Raw genomic sequence first — 16,930 nt, 5'->3', positions numbered from 1 at the left:
TTAAAGGTGCATTCACTTTTTCCAAGTTTGTTTTATTTTTCAATCAATTAAGTTCATTGACTCTGTAATATTCAGCTCTCTGCTGATAATTTTTTTCAAATTCTTTGTTTTCTGTAGATTTCTCCTTTAGAAAAATGTCCTTTCTGGTTCGAATATTTCAACAGAGTGCTGCAGGATTTATTTATTTAACATATGTTAGGGAGAATTCTCCTTTCTGTGCTAATTCCCTTCAACCTTAGAGACCCCCAGCTCTTTTGCTGGACTTTATGACTTTTACATTTTAACCCTGCGGAGAGTGAGCCTTTTTCTCACTCTCTCATGTGTTTTGATCTGATTTGGATTTTGTGTTTCCTTTGTTTATGGAGTCTGACACACTCCATAGGCCTCTACCTTTTGTATGGTGACACAGAGCACCCTCAGTGCATTGTCACAGGGATATCCTTTAGATTTCTCCTAAGGTTTAAATACCTTTTTTTGGGTGAACTACAGTTCCCAAGAATAGTAAAGTGAAATTGACTTTACTTGCCTTTTCTCTTTGTAGGTCCAGCACCCACCATTTTATGTGGAGTGCTGGGGGTTACGTAGTAGCCCCTTTTCCTACTTACTCATGTAAAAATGTTGATGTTACCCTCACTACTTTAAATGGCTGGTGGCAGTGGTTTAATGTTCCTACCATTGTGCTTTTCTACCGCAGGCTGAATCCTCAGCTGCATTATAGTACCCATGGGTGACCATTTTATCAGAATGGCCCTGCTCCACTTTTTTCACCATTTTCTGTTTGTGAGGTCTTTTTTGGGTTTCACTTTGTGCGACAAACCAGGTTTGACCCCTTTGTTCGTTTTGCCTTTGGCAGGCTTCAATACTGAAACCTGCTTCTGGCTCCAGTGTGTCCTGAATTCACCCAGTCCTGATTGGCTGGCTGTCCTTATATACCATCCTACTCAACCGTCGCCGTGAAAACCTGGGTATCACTGATCAGGCTCTGGCCTGGCTGACCTCTTTCCTCTCAGATCGACCCTCCCAGGTCCAACTTGGGTCCTTCCTTTCATCTATCTTCCTCTCTACCTGTGGTGTTCCCCAGGGGTCTAACCTCTCGCCCTGGCTTTTCAACCAATACCTGGCAACTCTCGCCCACTGCATTGCCATTTTCTGCTCAAATTTCCAGTGCTACGCTGATGACACTTCGCATTTTCAGGCTGCCCTCTGCCACCTCCTCTCCCTCTCTCATCTCTGATTGCCTAACTGCCATTTAAGATTGGTGTGCCGCAAATGATCTTTGCCTGAATGAATGCCAGCAAGACGGAGATCCTCCTCATCGGCGCACCTTCATCATCCTTTCCCTCACTCTCTGGCCGGCCTCCCTTGGCCCTCCTCCTACCCCCACGTGCATGGCTAAGAACCTCTGGGTCATCTTTGACTCCTCCGTTTCCTTCTCCGCCCACATCTCTGAGGTCTCTAAAAAGTCAAATTTCTGACTGCACCTCCTCAGAGGTACTCTGCCTTTCCTCTCCTTCCCCCAGAAGCTCATAGTATCCCAAGCTCTGGTTCTCTCTAGCTTGGACTATTGTAACAGCTTCTTTCTAAATCTACCTGCCTCTTCTCTCCGCCCTCTGCAACTAATCCAGAATAGGACTGCGAGACTTGTCCTTGGCCTCAAGCCCTGGGATCGTATCTCTCCAGCTCTGAAGTCTCTCTACTGGCTCCCAGTGGATGCAAGGATTAAATTCAAAACCCTCTGCATTGTCCACAAGGCTTTCTGGGGCCTGGGTCCAAAATACCTTCAGCTATCCCTCCGCAAATACCTCCCCTCTCGAGCTCTTCACTCCTCTACCTCCAACTCCCTCAGGGTCAGTCGTTTTTTCTAAGAAACGAGCTGGGGGTAGATCTCTGTCTTCGGCTGGGGCCTCCCTCTGGAACAGCCTCCCTGCCACTCTAAAACTTGAGGAAAACCATCTCCGGTTCCGGAAGCACCTCAAACCCTTCCTCTATTCTTCTGCCTTCGCTCCCTCTCTCCCCTGCTGATCTGTTCTCTCTTGGCACCATGCACCTGGCCACCCTCCGTCCTTAGCCCAGTTACCTGCTCATCCTGCCACCCTCCCGCACTGCCTCCAGGCCACCCCTTGCACTGGGGTTTGTATCTGTACCCATAAAGCCCCCCTTTTTCTTCCTGCACTTATCAGACCTACCCTGTCTGCTGCCTTAAACCTAGCACTTGCAAATTGCTGGCTGCATTACCACTGTTTGTTGCCTTTATTATTTATTTATTGTTACTTAACTGTTTCTCCTCTGCTTCGCACTTTCTACCTCTCCCCCCTTCCATGCACTTTTCGCCTCTCCGCGTTCTCAATGTCACTGGGCCTAGTAAGATCGCTGTTTTGTACTCCCCTGTTCCCCTCCCTTGCCTTGTCGCGCTCTAAAACACTTGTGTACGAGCACGATAGAAATAAAATATCAATCAATCCTTGCAGGATGCAGCACCCATGCCGGTCCGATAGCATAGCGAGTAGAGCGCTCGCTTTGACAACTGTGCAGAGCTTGCTGATGCAGGTTCGAATCCCGGCAGGGTCAAACTCAGCCTTTCATCCTTCTGAGGTCGATAAATGAGCACCACACACTGTGGGTAATAATAAGCAGCATACAGATACCGGAGAGTTTGTAGCACCATATAAATGCTAAATTATTATAATAAATATGTATCCCCATTTATACCTGTGTCCCCATATATACCTGTATCCACCCCTGTCGCTATATATCCATATGTCGCTATGTATGCCCCCACCGTCCTGTCCACGTGCCAGGTCTAAGGCGTTTTTACAGAGAACCACCATATCACCCCACTACGCTTACTTTCTACTATACACCATCACTCAACTAGAACACAGCTATACCCCTGATAATTCAGCTTAGCTGTTCACATACGAATATGACTCCATGAACACCTCGTCACCCAAATAAAGGGCAGCTAGCTGAGAACATTCCGGCAAGCTGTTCACATAGGCATTCCTCAGGCTTACGCAGCCAGAACCCAGTCTGGGTGTCCACCCACCAGACTGCACACATCCAACTGGTATCTTCAGCACCACACCGCATCGCTAGGAAGCAGCTATCATCCAACAACTACACCAGCTGCACACATATCCGGTGCACCCACGCACCATACGACACAATCTCTCTTTACTAACTTGAACTCGGTTCCCGAGGGCGTTCAACCTACCAGCGCTTTGAAGTCATACCATTGATCTATAAAACGCTATATAAATGCCAAGTAACCTTGGCAGGAAGTTAGAGAGGTGCCTGAAACACCCTGTGCTTTAATCCCCTTGGTTACAGGAATGCACCCAAAGATGATTGGCCGGCTGGCTGTCCTTTGAGGACAGCCACCCTGCTGTGTGAGTGACAGCTAGGCTGCAAATTAATGAAACCTGCATAAAAGGCGAGGCTTTAGGCTTGGAAGGCAGAGTCGACCACTGGACGAAGGAATCCGAAGAAGAACTTGGAAGAGACGCCTGCTGCAACTCCTGGACATTGGTTTGCCCGGTGAAGCCCTGCTGCTGTGCTGAAGCTCCGAATTTGCCTCGACTAGAGAATCCCTGCAAGGAGGGCTTCTCCCCTTGGGTTGGTGGGACCAATCAACCCTGAAGTGAACTCATCTGGACATCTTCTCAGAGCTGGCTGTACTTCCATTGCTGCTGCAGGAACCAAAGTGCCAGGGAGAGGAACACCAAACTGTGTGCATCGCTTTTAAGTTGGCCCGACCTCCAGGAAGATCCTCCAGACTACCTTGAAGCAGGTCTGACCAAGCCTGAGCCACCTCAACAAAGTGCCGGAACCCAAATGCGAGGAAAGCCCAGAGTGGTATCCGAGAGACCGCTGTGGTGCTATTTGCTATAGGCGCAAGGAGCTGAAACCACAAAGTGCCGCTGAATTGAAGTTTGCCCATTGCTGCCGTTGACCTTCAAGTTGTAGTGCAGGAGTCCCCAGACGTCCTCCCTTTTGTCCCCATGACTGAGGCCAAGGAACAACAGGATCTGCAGAACTACACAGGAACAGAAGCCAGCTGGAACCATTTCTTCTAACCAAAGGTACGGTAAAGTTGAAGAGGACTTACCTCTTGTGGTGTAGCCTTACTTGTTCTTAGTTGAGACTTGTCTTGGTTGCCCTTGCAAAGTTGCTTGCAGCTTTGCCCCTCACAAGCCGCCCAGCTTGTGGCCCTTCAGTGATTTTATTTCTACAAAAACCTCTAAAAACATTGTGCAAGACTTTTACTTCCCTGCAAAGATCTTCAACTCCCCTAGACTTTGCTCAACTGACATTGGCTGTCATGGCTCCCCTCTTCTTATGTTTGACTTTGTGCTTTTGCCTTTCCCCCAGGAAAGGGTTAATTTACTATTTGCAAGAAGCTGAAACTGCGAATTGCCGCTGATCTGAACTTTGCCCATTGCTGCCGCCAACCTTCGAAGCGTAGTGCAGGAGTCTCCAGACGTCCTCACTCTTGTCCCCATGAGTGAGGCCCAGGAACAACAGGATCTGCCATACTACAACAGGAACAGAAGCCTGCTGGAACCAATTTCTTCAGACCTAAGGTACTGTGAACTAAGGGGTACTTACCTCTTGTTGGGTAACTTGCTTGCTCTCAGTTGAGACTTGCAGTTTTTGCCTTTTGCAGAGTTGCTTGCAGCTTTGCCCGCCACAAGCCTCCCAGCTTGTGGCCCAACACCAAATTATTTCTCTACAAAACTCTCCATAAAATTGTGCAAAACTTTTTACTTACCTTCAGCTCCCCTAGATCTTGCTCAATTAACATTGGCTGTCCTGGCTCCCTGAAGACTCTTCTAACCTCCGACTTTGGGTTTTGATCTGTCCCTCCAAAAGTCATACATTCGATCCAGGCTTTCTATATTGATAAATCAAGGGAGGACCTTCCAGAAGAAATATGGGAGACTTACGATGATACCAATAATTTCTTTTTATAAGCAGAAAGTGGCTCAAATATTAACTTATGGAGCCAAAGCAAACCTTCATCTGTCCTTTTCTGTGTGGGATAAGCTCGTGGGCCTGTTCTGGTGGAAAGTATTGGGGCTTCCTAACAGCTTGCCAACCAGTGCGATAAGGCTAGAACTGAAATTACAATCCCTTGAGTCCATGGTGGTATGGAAGACGATGGTTTTATACCGCAAATGTACTGAAAATCCTCCTACTCACCCGTTTGACCTACTGAAAGGGAATATGAGACTTGCAATCGATACTTTGGTTATTGGAAACAGAAAGTGGAGAAAATCTCGAAGGGGAGGGATATTGGGATTGAACATCTGTTGACAAACCCCTGCAAGGTGAAGCTAAAGCGCCAGGATTGGGACTGGATTGACACTGAAGAGCGGTGTGGAAAAAATAAACTGGGTTGTTTGATGATTGAGGATGGAAACGGTAGGAATGTGCTTCCAACTTATCTGCAGACATTTCCCTCTTCTAAGATCTGTGACCTCCTACTCCGCTGTTATTTAAATATCTTGGAGACAAGGGAAGTACAGTGGAGGAGGAAGGTGCCTGGTGTCTTAAATCCGTGGTGCAGATTTTGTAAGATGTCGGAAATGGTGGAATGTCCAATGCACTTGATAATGGTCTGTCAATCGTTGGTACGAGTCAGAAATGTTTTTCTAAAAGACAATATGGGGAAAGTGTTGACCTTGAGTTCCTATTGAGTGGTGGAAATGGTTCCTGATAGGGGAGCAAACCAGATTGGTAATTTGTAATAATTTGTATCAATTGTAATAATCGTTTCCTTTGTATCTACTGTTTGTAAAGGTCCAAGTTTCTTGAACCAAACACAAATAAATGTAAAAAAATAAATAAAAAAAATTGGTAATTGCCACAATGAAAAGGCTGGAGTTTCTGCTATCAGGGAAGGGAGAAGGCTAGAGGGGTTGGAGCCCCTATCAAAATTGGAAGGGAAATTGATGGCAGGATATGGATTGATTTATTAATGTTAAAACAATTTTTTAATTAACAGGATCATGTAACATGTATTTGTTCTTGATTTTTTTATGTTCTTTCTTAAGCCAACAAAACATTTTAATATTATCTTTTAAAGTCATACATTCTTTAATTGTATAGCTGGGAAGGGGTTAATCTACATTGCAATGGGCGGTTCAAATGTGCTTACCTGTTTGAGAAACTTGTTAAACATTGTTTCCTTCACTAACCGTTTCCTTTTTGACACCAAACTCAGTATTGATCTAATTGTACCAGTGATATAACAATGTCCACAGTGTCCTAGTAATTGAACTTACCTCAGGGTGTAGGAAGTGTCTGTGTGCCATCCCCAAAGGGTATCTACTGATTTATTGAAACGGAGAGTGTTTTCTGAAGTCTATTTAAGTATTACATATTTGCTACAGCTCACATTGATTGACCCCTTTTGAGATAAGACTGGCTGTTCAATCACTCTACCAACTTGTGTGGTCTGCAGTCAAAAAGTCGAAACAATAAAGTCGAATGTCAAAAATGTCGAAAACAAATGTTAAAAAAAAAGTCAAATGTTTTCTTTTTTTATTTATATGTATTTTTTGGGTTTAGTAAGTAAAAAAAAAGGGGTAAAATAAAAAAAAGGGGGGGGTTGGGAGGGAACCCCCCCCCATTTCGAAAAAAACGTAATAAAAAAGAAATTCGATTTTCAACATTATTGCTTTCGATTTAATGACTATAAACCAACTTGTGTAGTACAGACTTATACCAAAGGTTGGGTTAACTATTGCCAAGAGCACAAGGCTGGTGTAGTCTCCCATAGGCCGTAGGGTACTGCATACAATCTTGCCTAACACTTCCCCATGTTTTCTGCACTGGACAAGGTTGAATTCCAATGCACAGTACACACTTGAGCTTTCCCAGCACGAACCAACAGTTCCGCTCGCAGCAATAAGGGCTTTCGGTGATTAAGTCTCTTTTCTTCAGAAAGTCTCTTGCCTCTGAGGACCTGATGGGTTTCAAAATAATAAACAAAAGTTCTTTACAGGGTGATTAACTTTCACCCCTGCCACCCCCTCTTCGGAGCTCAGATCTACAAAAAGTTTCTAATGATATCAGGACCTTCGGTATCTCAGTTTTCTCGTTTCCGAGGGCCTGATGGGTTCACTGTATCAAAATAAAAGCTCAACAAAAGTTATTTTCTAGTTGCACTTTGGGTGATGCTTCCTCACCCTGGGATCCTCATCTTCCGGACTTGGACCTTTCTCACTCTTTAGCCTCACTCAGCCGGGTTCACAAATGCTTCCCCACACAATTTCAACTGTCATTCACGAATCTTGATGTCCTTTTAAACAGTTCACTGTGGACATCCCTTCTTCGGGTTCACTCTTGCCATCTTTGTCAATCGCACGTTTTCTCAATACGATGCAGGATTCATGTCCCTTAGCTTCACAATCATCTGTTGGCCAGAGACTTTCGACTGTACAGATGATTTTACTGGACCCTTGTTTGACCACTTTGACCCCTTTCTCGCCTTTTCCAAGGCCTTCTGGTAATGGTAGTTTGAACAATCAAGTAACCGCCCAGAGTTTCCTGAGTGAGCACCCACGTGGTGCCTGACTCGTCTGTTGCTGGTTTTCCCCCTTCTAGTATAAACAGTTATTTGTATTCTTTCACAATTCAATTAGCCATTTGCTACTTTCGTTCAACACAGTTCGATTTCTTATCGGCTCTCCCCTCGACTCACCAGCTCTGATGAACCGTTTGACTTTTCTTCTCTCTGGAGTCAAGATTGGTACCACGAAGACCAGCATCTCTCCCCGGCTTGGTTATCAGCGGAGGAGGCCCCTGTGTACTGTTGACATCTGCTGTAACACACGCTGGCTATTGTTCGTGGTCTTACGATTCCTTCTGCAGAGGTTTCACGAACCTTGGTCGGAAAGGGAAGGTCGTTTCTCCCCTGTTGACTCTCTCGGTTTGCGCCGTCTTTCTCCTCCTCTTGAACTGACGTGCTAAGTTAGCTCTCTCATCGTGCGGTCTGTCTTGCTCGTATTGTGCTCTCGTGCGCCACCTTTTATCCCTTTGACGAATCGAAAGGGCTGTAAGGTGTGTGAGATTCTGGTCAATTGCCTGACTGCCTGACCCTAGGACATGTCAGGTAAATGGCTTGAGTGTTAGTCCATCGTCCTTTGTGATATGTGAAAGTGATTGTGTCATTAAAAGGAGGTGGTACAGTGTTTGTGTATCCTACGTGGTAAATTGGGGAAAAGATGTCATAAGAAGGGGGATACTGCGTCTCACTCGTCAGTGTCCCACTTCCACTCCCCGAGGGGCCCCCCATCCAGGTGATCCTCCCTCACTGGTCCACCCCCAGGAACTGGATCCAATAGCGATGGCTGTGTCCTGGCCACCTGGATGGCAGATCCCCGGGAACGAGTCAGGGAGACACCTTCAGGTTTCTCACAGCAGTTACAAGCACCAGAAATACGATTACGGTGATTAATGTATCCTATATATATATTTGAGGCTTGTGTAATCTGCTTAGATCACATGCTGTGCATAGGCCGACATCTAGTGGTAGCTGCAGAATATTAGTTTGTTTTTCGAAACTCGAAAAGGGGCGTCGAACCAGGGCGTGCCAGTAATACTAACCCTAGTGTGACGTCCCCTGTACCCATGATCCCTCATGTGTGTAGGACCCTCAGATTGTTTTCTTCCGCCATACTAGTCGGACGCATGTTGCGGAGTTCCCTTTGCTCTTAGCCGTTTATAATTACAATTACCGTTAAATACTTCCCCTTTCACTATACACCGTACGACGAAGATTGACGCTGGTGAAGATCGAGGAAGACAGCCGTCGAGGACTGCCACATTTTCCTACATATACCCGCCCGCTGCCAATTTGTAACATATGGAGAGTACTCCATTCAAATTGTGGCCAAAGTGTAACAGGAAGTTTCCCTGGGTAGACAAGCACAATACGTGCAATCTGTGTCTCCCACAAGACCATCCCGAGGCTACCTGTCGAGCTTGCAAGCTCCTCAAGCCGAAAACTGTTAAAGACTGCTCAACTAAACGCTGGGCCCACTACGCCAGGCAGCTAGAGGCCATGGAAGTGGAGGGGACATTCAGCGATGGCAGCAACGCCACCGAATCGGAAGGCGAGGGCAGAGGGCTGACATCGGACACCCACGCGCAGGCCCTCGACCCCGAAGGACTGGCCGGAGGCAGCCCCGCCAGGCAGCCCAGTAAGCAGTGACGTTCCGCTTCAGGTCCCCTCCCATGCATTCCCAGTAGGGGGGCGCATTTCCACCTTCACCCACGCATGGGAGGGGATCACTTCGGACAGATGGGTGCTGTCCACAGTGTCCGCAGGATACTGCATAGAGTTGCTAGGGCGCCCCCACAGCCATCCGCAGGCGAAAGAAGGTACACTCAATGGAACATCAAAAGATCCTCCTCGAGGAAATCGCCATTCTGCTAGCAAAAGACACCATAGAAGTCATCCCAATGAACCAGGTAAACAGGGGTATTCATTCAACCTACTTCCTTGTGCCAAAAATAGTTCTGACAATGCGCCCAGTATTAGATTTGCGGCCTGCAAACAAGTATGTCAAGCCACAACAATTCTGCCTGACTACACTACAAGAGGTAATCCCCCTACTAAAAAAGGGGGATTACATGGCAACATTGGATATGAAAAATGCCTATTTTCATATTTCAATGTTCCCAGCGCACAGAAGATTCTTACGTTTCAAGATGGATAACCTGCACTACCAATTCAAGGTGCTGCCCTTCGAATAGCCTCAGCTCCAAGGGTATTCACCAAGGTACTGGTGGTGGTGGCGGCGCACTTACGCAGGGAGGCAATCCCAGTGTACCCTTACCTGGACGACTGGCTCATTACAGGGGAGTCCCCCCTAATTTGCAAACTAAATCCAAAGAACAATCAACCTCCTCTTCCAATTCGGCTTCTCAATCAACGAGAAAAAAATCAAGCCTGGTGCCAAGCACCTCAAAACAGTTCCTAGGAGCTGTCCTAAATACCCAAGAGGGGTTGGCCTGTCCATCAGAGGAAAGAATTCGAAATCTGTTGCTGCAAATTCCTCAATATCAGGCTGGTCGCCAAATAAGGGTGCGCAAAGCTATGCGTTTTCTAGGCATGATGACATCTTGCATTTACCTGGTTCCCCACGCGCGCCTGCGCCACATGCAGGAATGGTTGGTGGAACAGTGGTCTCAAGCAAGTGGTCAGTGGGACGATCTAGTGGTCGTTTTGCCAACACTAGTACAGAGTTTTCGCTGGTGGACAAGAGAGAATCTTACGAAGGGGAAACCCTTCTACGATCCAGAGATACAGGCCGTTGTCACAGCAGACGCCTCCCTTGCAGGGTGGGAATCCCACTACCTTCACCATAGAGCTCAGGGTCTCTGGTCTCTCACACTGGCTCAGAACCACATCAATCTGCTAGAACTTCTGGCAGTCTTCAGAGCGCTTTGGGCATTCGAAACCCTGCTATCCAACCAGTCTGTGCAGATCCTAACAGACAGCACAACTGCAATGTTTTATTTAAACAAACAGGGGGGCACCTGGTCTCCCAATCTGTCCAAGCTTGCCCAGAAAATTTGGAAATGGGCACTCAGACGGAAAATGTACTTGTCATCCAACATGTTCCAGGGGAACTCAACTCGCTAGCAGATGCTCTGAGCAGAGATCCTCTCCCAGAGGAACATGAGTGGCGACTACACAAAGAAGTCGTTGGAGACCTCTTCTCTCAGTGGGGTTTCCCCACTGTAGACCTATTCGCCACAAGAGAAAACGGACAATGGCCAGACTTTGCATCTAGGTTCACCCAGCCAGGCTCCAAGGGGAATGCCCTATGGATGAATTGGTCAGGGATGTTTGCCTACGCTTTTCCACTAACCCCTCTGATGAGGAAAGTGGTGAACAAGATACACAGGGAACCGATGACGCTCATTCTGGTTGATCCTATGTGGGCGAAACAACCATGGTATCCACACCTACGCAAACTGGTTGTGTGCGACCTCCCCCATCAAACTTCCGTGCCGATACAACCTACTCTCCCCGCACAAGGGACTAACAGTGCATCCTCAGCACAACTTGATGAACTTGGCAGCATGGCTCCTGAAGTCATAGCGTTCGGACATCTCAATCTATCCCAGAGATGTATGGATATCTTGAAAGAGTCAAGAAAACCTAACACAAGGCACTGTTACTATGACCAATGGAAATGATTCGTAATTCGGTGCCAGAATAAGAAAATCAACCCAGTTGATTGTACTCCTTCTAATGTTGTCACCTATATGCTCCACCTTCTGGATGCAGGCTTAGTGTTTAACTCACTTAAAGTGCACCTGGCAGCTTTATCGGACCATAAATGTGCTACACGCTCTGTATACCTTCCTACAGCCCTCCCTCCTAAGATAAGCCTGGCTGCTCTGCCATTGCTACTTCTAACTTGAGTGACACAGGTACTAGAAGGCGGAGTTGTGTATTGGCAAGGAGAGAGAGTCTTATAAAGTCCTAAAAGTGGACGTTTAGAAAAACTCCCTAATGATACTTTTGACATTTTGTATGCATTGTAAATAGTGCTGACGATCGCTCTAATGCTGCAGTGAAATATTGTGATGGCAATTGCTATGAGATTAATGGTCTGCTAGGTGCATGCTGAACAGCTGTGCGGCTGATGCAGAGCACACAGGGTTTTGTGTGATAAAGTAATGGCCAAGGCAACACTATTGGTACATGCTGTCCAGGGTTGGTGCCGACAGCCCGTTAGTCACATGCTGTACAGGTGTCAGGATGACAAAGCAACCTTGTAACATTTACACTGATTGGGGAGGGAGGGTCTCCTTATGTCTGCTGCATGTTGTGCAGGCATTGGTCTAACCGCAAACTAGTTGCATGCTGGTCCCGGCTACTGACAGCAGTTTCATTTGTATAACTGTTAGGGAGCATTTTCAGTGTCTGTGCTAATTCCCTTTAACCTTCGAGACCCTCGGCTCTTTTGCCAGAATCTGGGATTTTTTGATTTTTAACCTCCTGAGTGAGTGGTGCTTTTTGCCACTCACTCGTGTGTTTTTCTCTGACTAGGATTTTTAACTGTTTAGGAGTCTGGTAAACTCCACGGGCATCTACTTTTTGCATAGTGACATACAGCACCCTCTGTGCAGTGCCACTGAGAAGTCCCTTGAATGTCTCTTAATGTTTAAAAAAATGTCTTGTGTGAACTACAGTTTCCAAGAATAATGAGATGGCTTTTATCTTACTTACCTTTTCCTTTTGTGGGCCCAACACACACCACCATATGTGGAGTGCTGGGGGTGTTACCTAGTACCTCCTTATCCCACTTCTCATGTAACTTTTTGTTACACTAACTAACTTGAATGGCTGGTGGCAGTGGTTACTTTTTACTACCTTTTGTGCAGGGTACTTGCAGGCTGATTTCTCCGGTGTAGTACAGCACCCATGGGTGACCATTTTTCCAAAATGGCCCCCGTCTTCTTTTTTCGCCATTTCTTGTTTGTTCGTTTCCTTTGGGCTTTTACTCTGTTGTTTAAGGTAGGTTTGAGTACTTTTGTATGTTTTGCCTTTGGCAGCAGTCAACCCTGAAGCCCTCCAGGCTCCAGTGTGTCTGGGAAGGCAGGAAGTGAGGGAAGAGCCTGAAACTTCACTGACCTTTGTTTGTAGGCATGCCTGGCCAAAACCTGTTCCAACTGGGCGGGTGGCTGTCTTAGAGGACCATCCCCCTATCCCCCTGTGTGATCGACAGCTATATGGCTGTGAATGAATGGGATCGCATGAAAGGCAAGGCTTTTGGGACTACATGTAGAATCGAGCACTGGAACCGCATATCCGATGAAGAGGAAGGGCAGAGATGCCAGCAGCACCTTCCAGGACCACAGAAGTGCTGGTCAAGCCTTGAAGCTGTGCTGACCCGGTTTTCGTTTCAACATTGAAGATCCGTGCAGGACGACTTCCTCCCTTCCCTTGAGCTGGTGAGACCAACTAGCCTCGAGACCTGCTTAATTTTGGCTCATCATCCAACTTGCTGCGACTTTCCTAGGCCACGGAATCCCAATGTCTGGGGACCCCTGACCCTTATTGAGTGCATCGTCTTTCTGAGACCGAATCCGGCCAAAGCTAGAGTCCCGTCACCAGAGTCCTGGACTGAGGAAACTCCAACCATAGCTATTAGTTTCTCTTTGGCGCTGAGAAAACGGCACGAACACCACAAAGGGCTGCTGAATCGTGTGTAATCCATTTCTGCCAAGTCCCTCTCCAGAGTGCTGCCACAAAAGCCTGTCAGACATCCTCCCTTTCGTCACCACGACCACACGACCAAGGACCAGGATCAAGGGTCTGCATCAGGAAGGCAACCAGCTGGAACCTCTTCTTCAATTCTAAGGTACTGTGGGGTCTGGGGTATAAATACCTTTTGGCATTTCTAGTACTCCCTGGCTTGGGAAGTACCATTTTAACCCCTTTTGGAGTTGACCTCCACTCACTTGTGCAGGCCTTCCAGCTTGTGCTCCATCAAGCGGGCTCCCCTTGAGCTCCAGTCATTTTTCAAAGAACTCCTGACTGTTTGGCAATATTTATCTATGAAAATCTGCATCAGAACTGGAACTGTCCCATTGACTTTAGCTGTCCTGGGTTCCTAAAAGGCTCGTCTTCTGAAACCTATTGGGTTTGTCAGTGATTGTTCCCTTTCATTGTTGACACTATTATTGCGGGATGAAAGACTGCCTACGTCCCTCTGGGAGGAACTCACTATTGAACCAGTTTTTAAAGTGTGTTCTAACTCTAACCATTTTCCCTCCTCAACACAGTTTTGTTACTCACCTGCATTATTTGTTCTTGTTTAAATGAATGAATCACTTCCATTGAATGTTACTAGTTACTGCTTGTTTTAAAGAATGCTTAATTTACCTTGTGTATATAAATAATTTAATATAACTTTAAGTGTGCAAGTGTGTACTTGGTGCCTTGTGTTTACTGATTTCATTGTGCTACTCTACAGCTCAAATTACCCCTCCTAAGATAAGCCTGGCTGTGCATTCACTCTGCCAGCTTGTGTAGTACAGGCCTATGTTAAGAGTTGGGTCTGCTTAATACCAAGAGAAGTCTTGTGAAGTCCCACACCAGTTGGACTTTACAAAATCTTACTTAACAATAACCAATTTTGAAATGTTTGTTTTTATTGTAAGCATTTAACACATAACAAAATGATCGCTCCTACCCTAGGCCAAGGTTGCCACGACATCTGCCTAGCACATCTCAATGCACAGCTCCCTCAACACCCCCACTGCAGTCCCTGAGACGCCCGATATAATGGGGCAGCATTATTGGAAAAAGGTTCACAACTAGCAGTCTAGGAGTTAACAACAGTTGCGCATTAGTATATTCCATTCAGAACCCGTATCCAAGTTGAGACGGAGGGCAGATCTGCATAAAGGCATGTGTAACTTGCTCCACGCCTACAATGTCCCGACTTACATGTGCAGTCAAAGGCTCTCATCCTGTATACCCAGAGTTACAAATGTATATCTATCTGTAATTGGGAACCCAATAATGTTTTTTGTCACCCGGTATCTGAAGGTTTGTAGCCTTCATGTGATTGCAACCCCTCCTTCATTCCTTTGAATCATTGGTAAAGATGTGGTGTATTGTCTCCACGGTCTGGAATCAGCCATGCATGATTTTGTATAGAGGTGTTGTATTTGTTTTGCACATTTCACTTTTCATTATTTCTAGCCCAGTGTCTCTCCACTAAGAGCATGCTTTAATTCAAGCAATTCAGATTCTGGGGTGAGAAATGGCACACTTTGTGCAGTCTCCTATACACGTGTGGGCCTTTGTACATTCAGTCTGTTTTCTTTTGCAGGTGCAGCTAGTAAACAACCGGTTTAAAGGTGTCAAGTACTTCCGCTTGAACACCCTGGCTGCTTTGGGGTATGTCGTCGTCGTGATCGACAACAGAGGCTCCTGTCACCGAGGGCTGAACTTCGAAAGTGCCTTTAAGTACAAAATGGTACATGCTAAAATCCTGTAGAAGTGCATCTGGTTGAGAGGTTCTTTGGGGGAGTCCCAGTTAAGAATCAATTGACTGTGGGGTAGTGGCTGTTTTCTACAAGAAGTGGGGTGGTATACTACTGATCTGGTTCATAGCGTTTGCCAGACATCTAGCCCACCCCTACACTTTCGCCTAATGCATATAAGTTCGGTCAAGGTAGATATGGAGATGCACAAATCAGTAGAAAAAAGTAAATGAAAAGTTAGGTCAGCGAAAGGAATGCGGCAATGGTGCTAGAGCTGTTGCCAGGTGGGTGTTCCTTCTGGAGACGAGGACTGGAACGGTGAACTGACTCCTTTTGTTGAACATCCTGTAACCGAAGGATGGAGGGATTGTCTCTATCAACAGATGAGGATTTCCTGCATGCAAGTCCTGGGGAGGGGGGGGGGGGGTTAGTTGTTCTTTAAAAATGATGGCGAGCAGTTATTGTCTCTCCTACAGCATGTTGGGCAAGAATTGATGTAGTCGCACTGTGTGAGACAACACAACACTTGCCTTCTTGGTGTTAGGTAGGTCGCCTTTTGGTATAAGGCTGTACTGCTCACGTTTGTAGTATGATTGAGCAGCCAGGCCTATTGCAAGAGGGGTAAATGTGAGATGTAGAGCTGAATCAATGAAATTCGCAAATACAAGTAGCCAAGTAACACTTATACTCAAGATTTCAGTTATAAATATTTATTTATTTAACATCATTTTTAAATAAGCGTTCTTTCAAAAGGTCAAGATATGTAACCATCAAATATACTTTAAAATACTTTTCCAGAATCAGCATAAGTTTAGTAGATGCTTTTTACACTCTTCCTACACCCAGAGGTGACTTCATTCACATGGACAGTAATGGCGTGTATATATCACTAGTACACTTTGCAGATTCTGAGGTTGCTGAAAGGAAATATTAAAGGAAGGAAAAAGGTTAAACAGGTTCTCAGGGCATCCCAGTATACTTAAATCTTCCAATGAAATCTAGACAAAACCTTTCCCAGCAATAACAGTCTAAAAACAAGTTATCACCTCTGAGGGAAAGAGTCGACAGGGAGCCAGGCAGCCAAAGTCAGTCTGTGGGGCTGAGGCACTTTGTAGTTAATAAAAGTCTTGCACAAAGTTAGAGCGTGTTGTAGAAATCTCTTGTAGGGTCACAAGCTGTTACACTTGTGGAAAGCAGAAATCAACTCTAACAAAAATAGCCACTGCAAGTCTCAACTGAGAAGAGCAGAGCTAAAGACACTGAGGTAAGTACCCCAAGTCTGAACAGTACCTCTGGTTTGAAGAAGTGTGGTCCAGCTGGACTCTGTCCTGTTGCAGCGATGCAGATCCTGGGTTCCTGAGCCTCAGTCCTAGGGACAAGAGGGCGGATGTCTGGAGGACACCTCTGGCAGCAGTTTGGAGGTCGTCTGCAGCTATGGGCTCTTTTCGGATCAGCAGCACTTCGCGGTTTGAGTGCACGGTAAACAGCACCACCGCAGATCTTGGATACCGGTTGGGCTTCCTTCACTCCTTGGGTCCTGCACTCTGGGAGGAGACTCGAGCTCTGGTCGTCCTGCTTCTGGGGAGTCCTTAAGAGACTCCTAGTGCTTCTGGCTGGATTTTAGACATTGCACTCTACTGCAGATTTCTCGACCCTGTCACTTGGTTCCTGCAGCAGCAAAGGAGTACAGCCAGTCGGGAAGATGGTCCAGTGGAGTTCGTCTCTGTGTTAGCCGGTCCCACTAACCCAAATAAAGGAGTCGTCCTTTCCGGAGCTTCTCTTGTTGAGAGTTTCAGCACAGCAGCAGGGCTTCACCGGGCAATTCAAAGGCCCAGGAGGATGCAGCAAGCTTTGTTCATGGTTTCTTCGTCGGGTGTTCTTCCCAGTGGACGACTCTGCCTCTAGC

General features: G+C 46.4%; 1 protein-coding gene across 1 annotated transcript in view; it reads left to right on the top strand.

The window, feature by feature from the left end:
- DPP8 (dipeptidyl peptidase 8) overlaps nt 1–16,930 on the top strand; it is a 263,369-nt gene that overhangs the window by 206,284 nt on the left and 40,155 nt on the right. Inside the window, exon 16 of the mRNA XM_069625113.1 lies at nt 14,871–15,017. Coding sequence (XP_069481214.1) covers nt 14,871–15,017 — 147 coding nt within the window. The remainder of the gene's footprint in view (nt 1–14,870; nt 15,018–16,930) is intronic.

The sequence above is a fragment of the Ambystoma mexicanum genome, chromosome 11 (assembly GCF_040938575.1).
Source record: "Ambystoma mexicanum isolate Mex_15411 chromosome 11, UKY_AmexF1_1, whole genome shotgun sequence".
In the NCBI taxonomy this organism is placed as follows: domain Eukaryota; kingdom Metazoa; phylum Chordata; class Amphibia; order Caudata; family Ambystomatidae; genus Ambystoma; species Ambystoma mexicanum.
The sequence above is the reverse complement of the archived record's forward strand: the minus strand, read 5'-3'. Positions and strand labels throughout refer to the sequence as shown.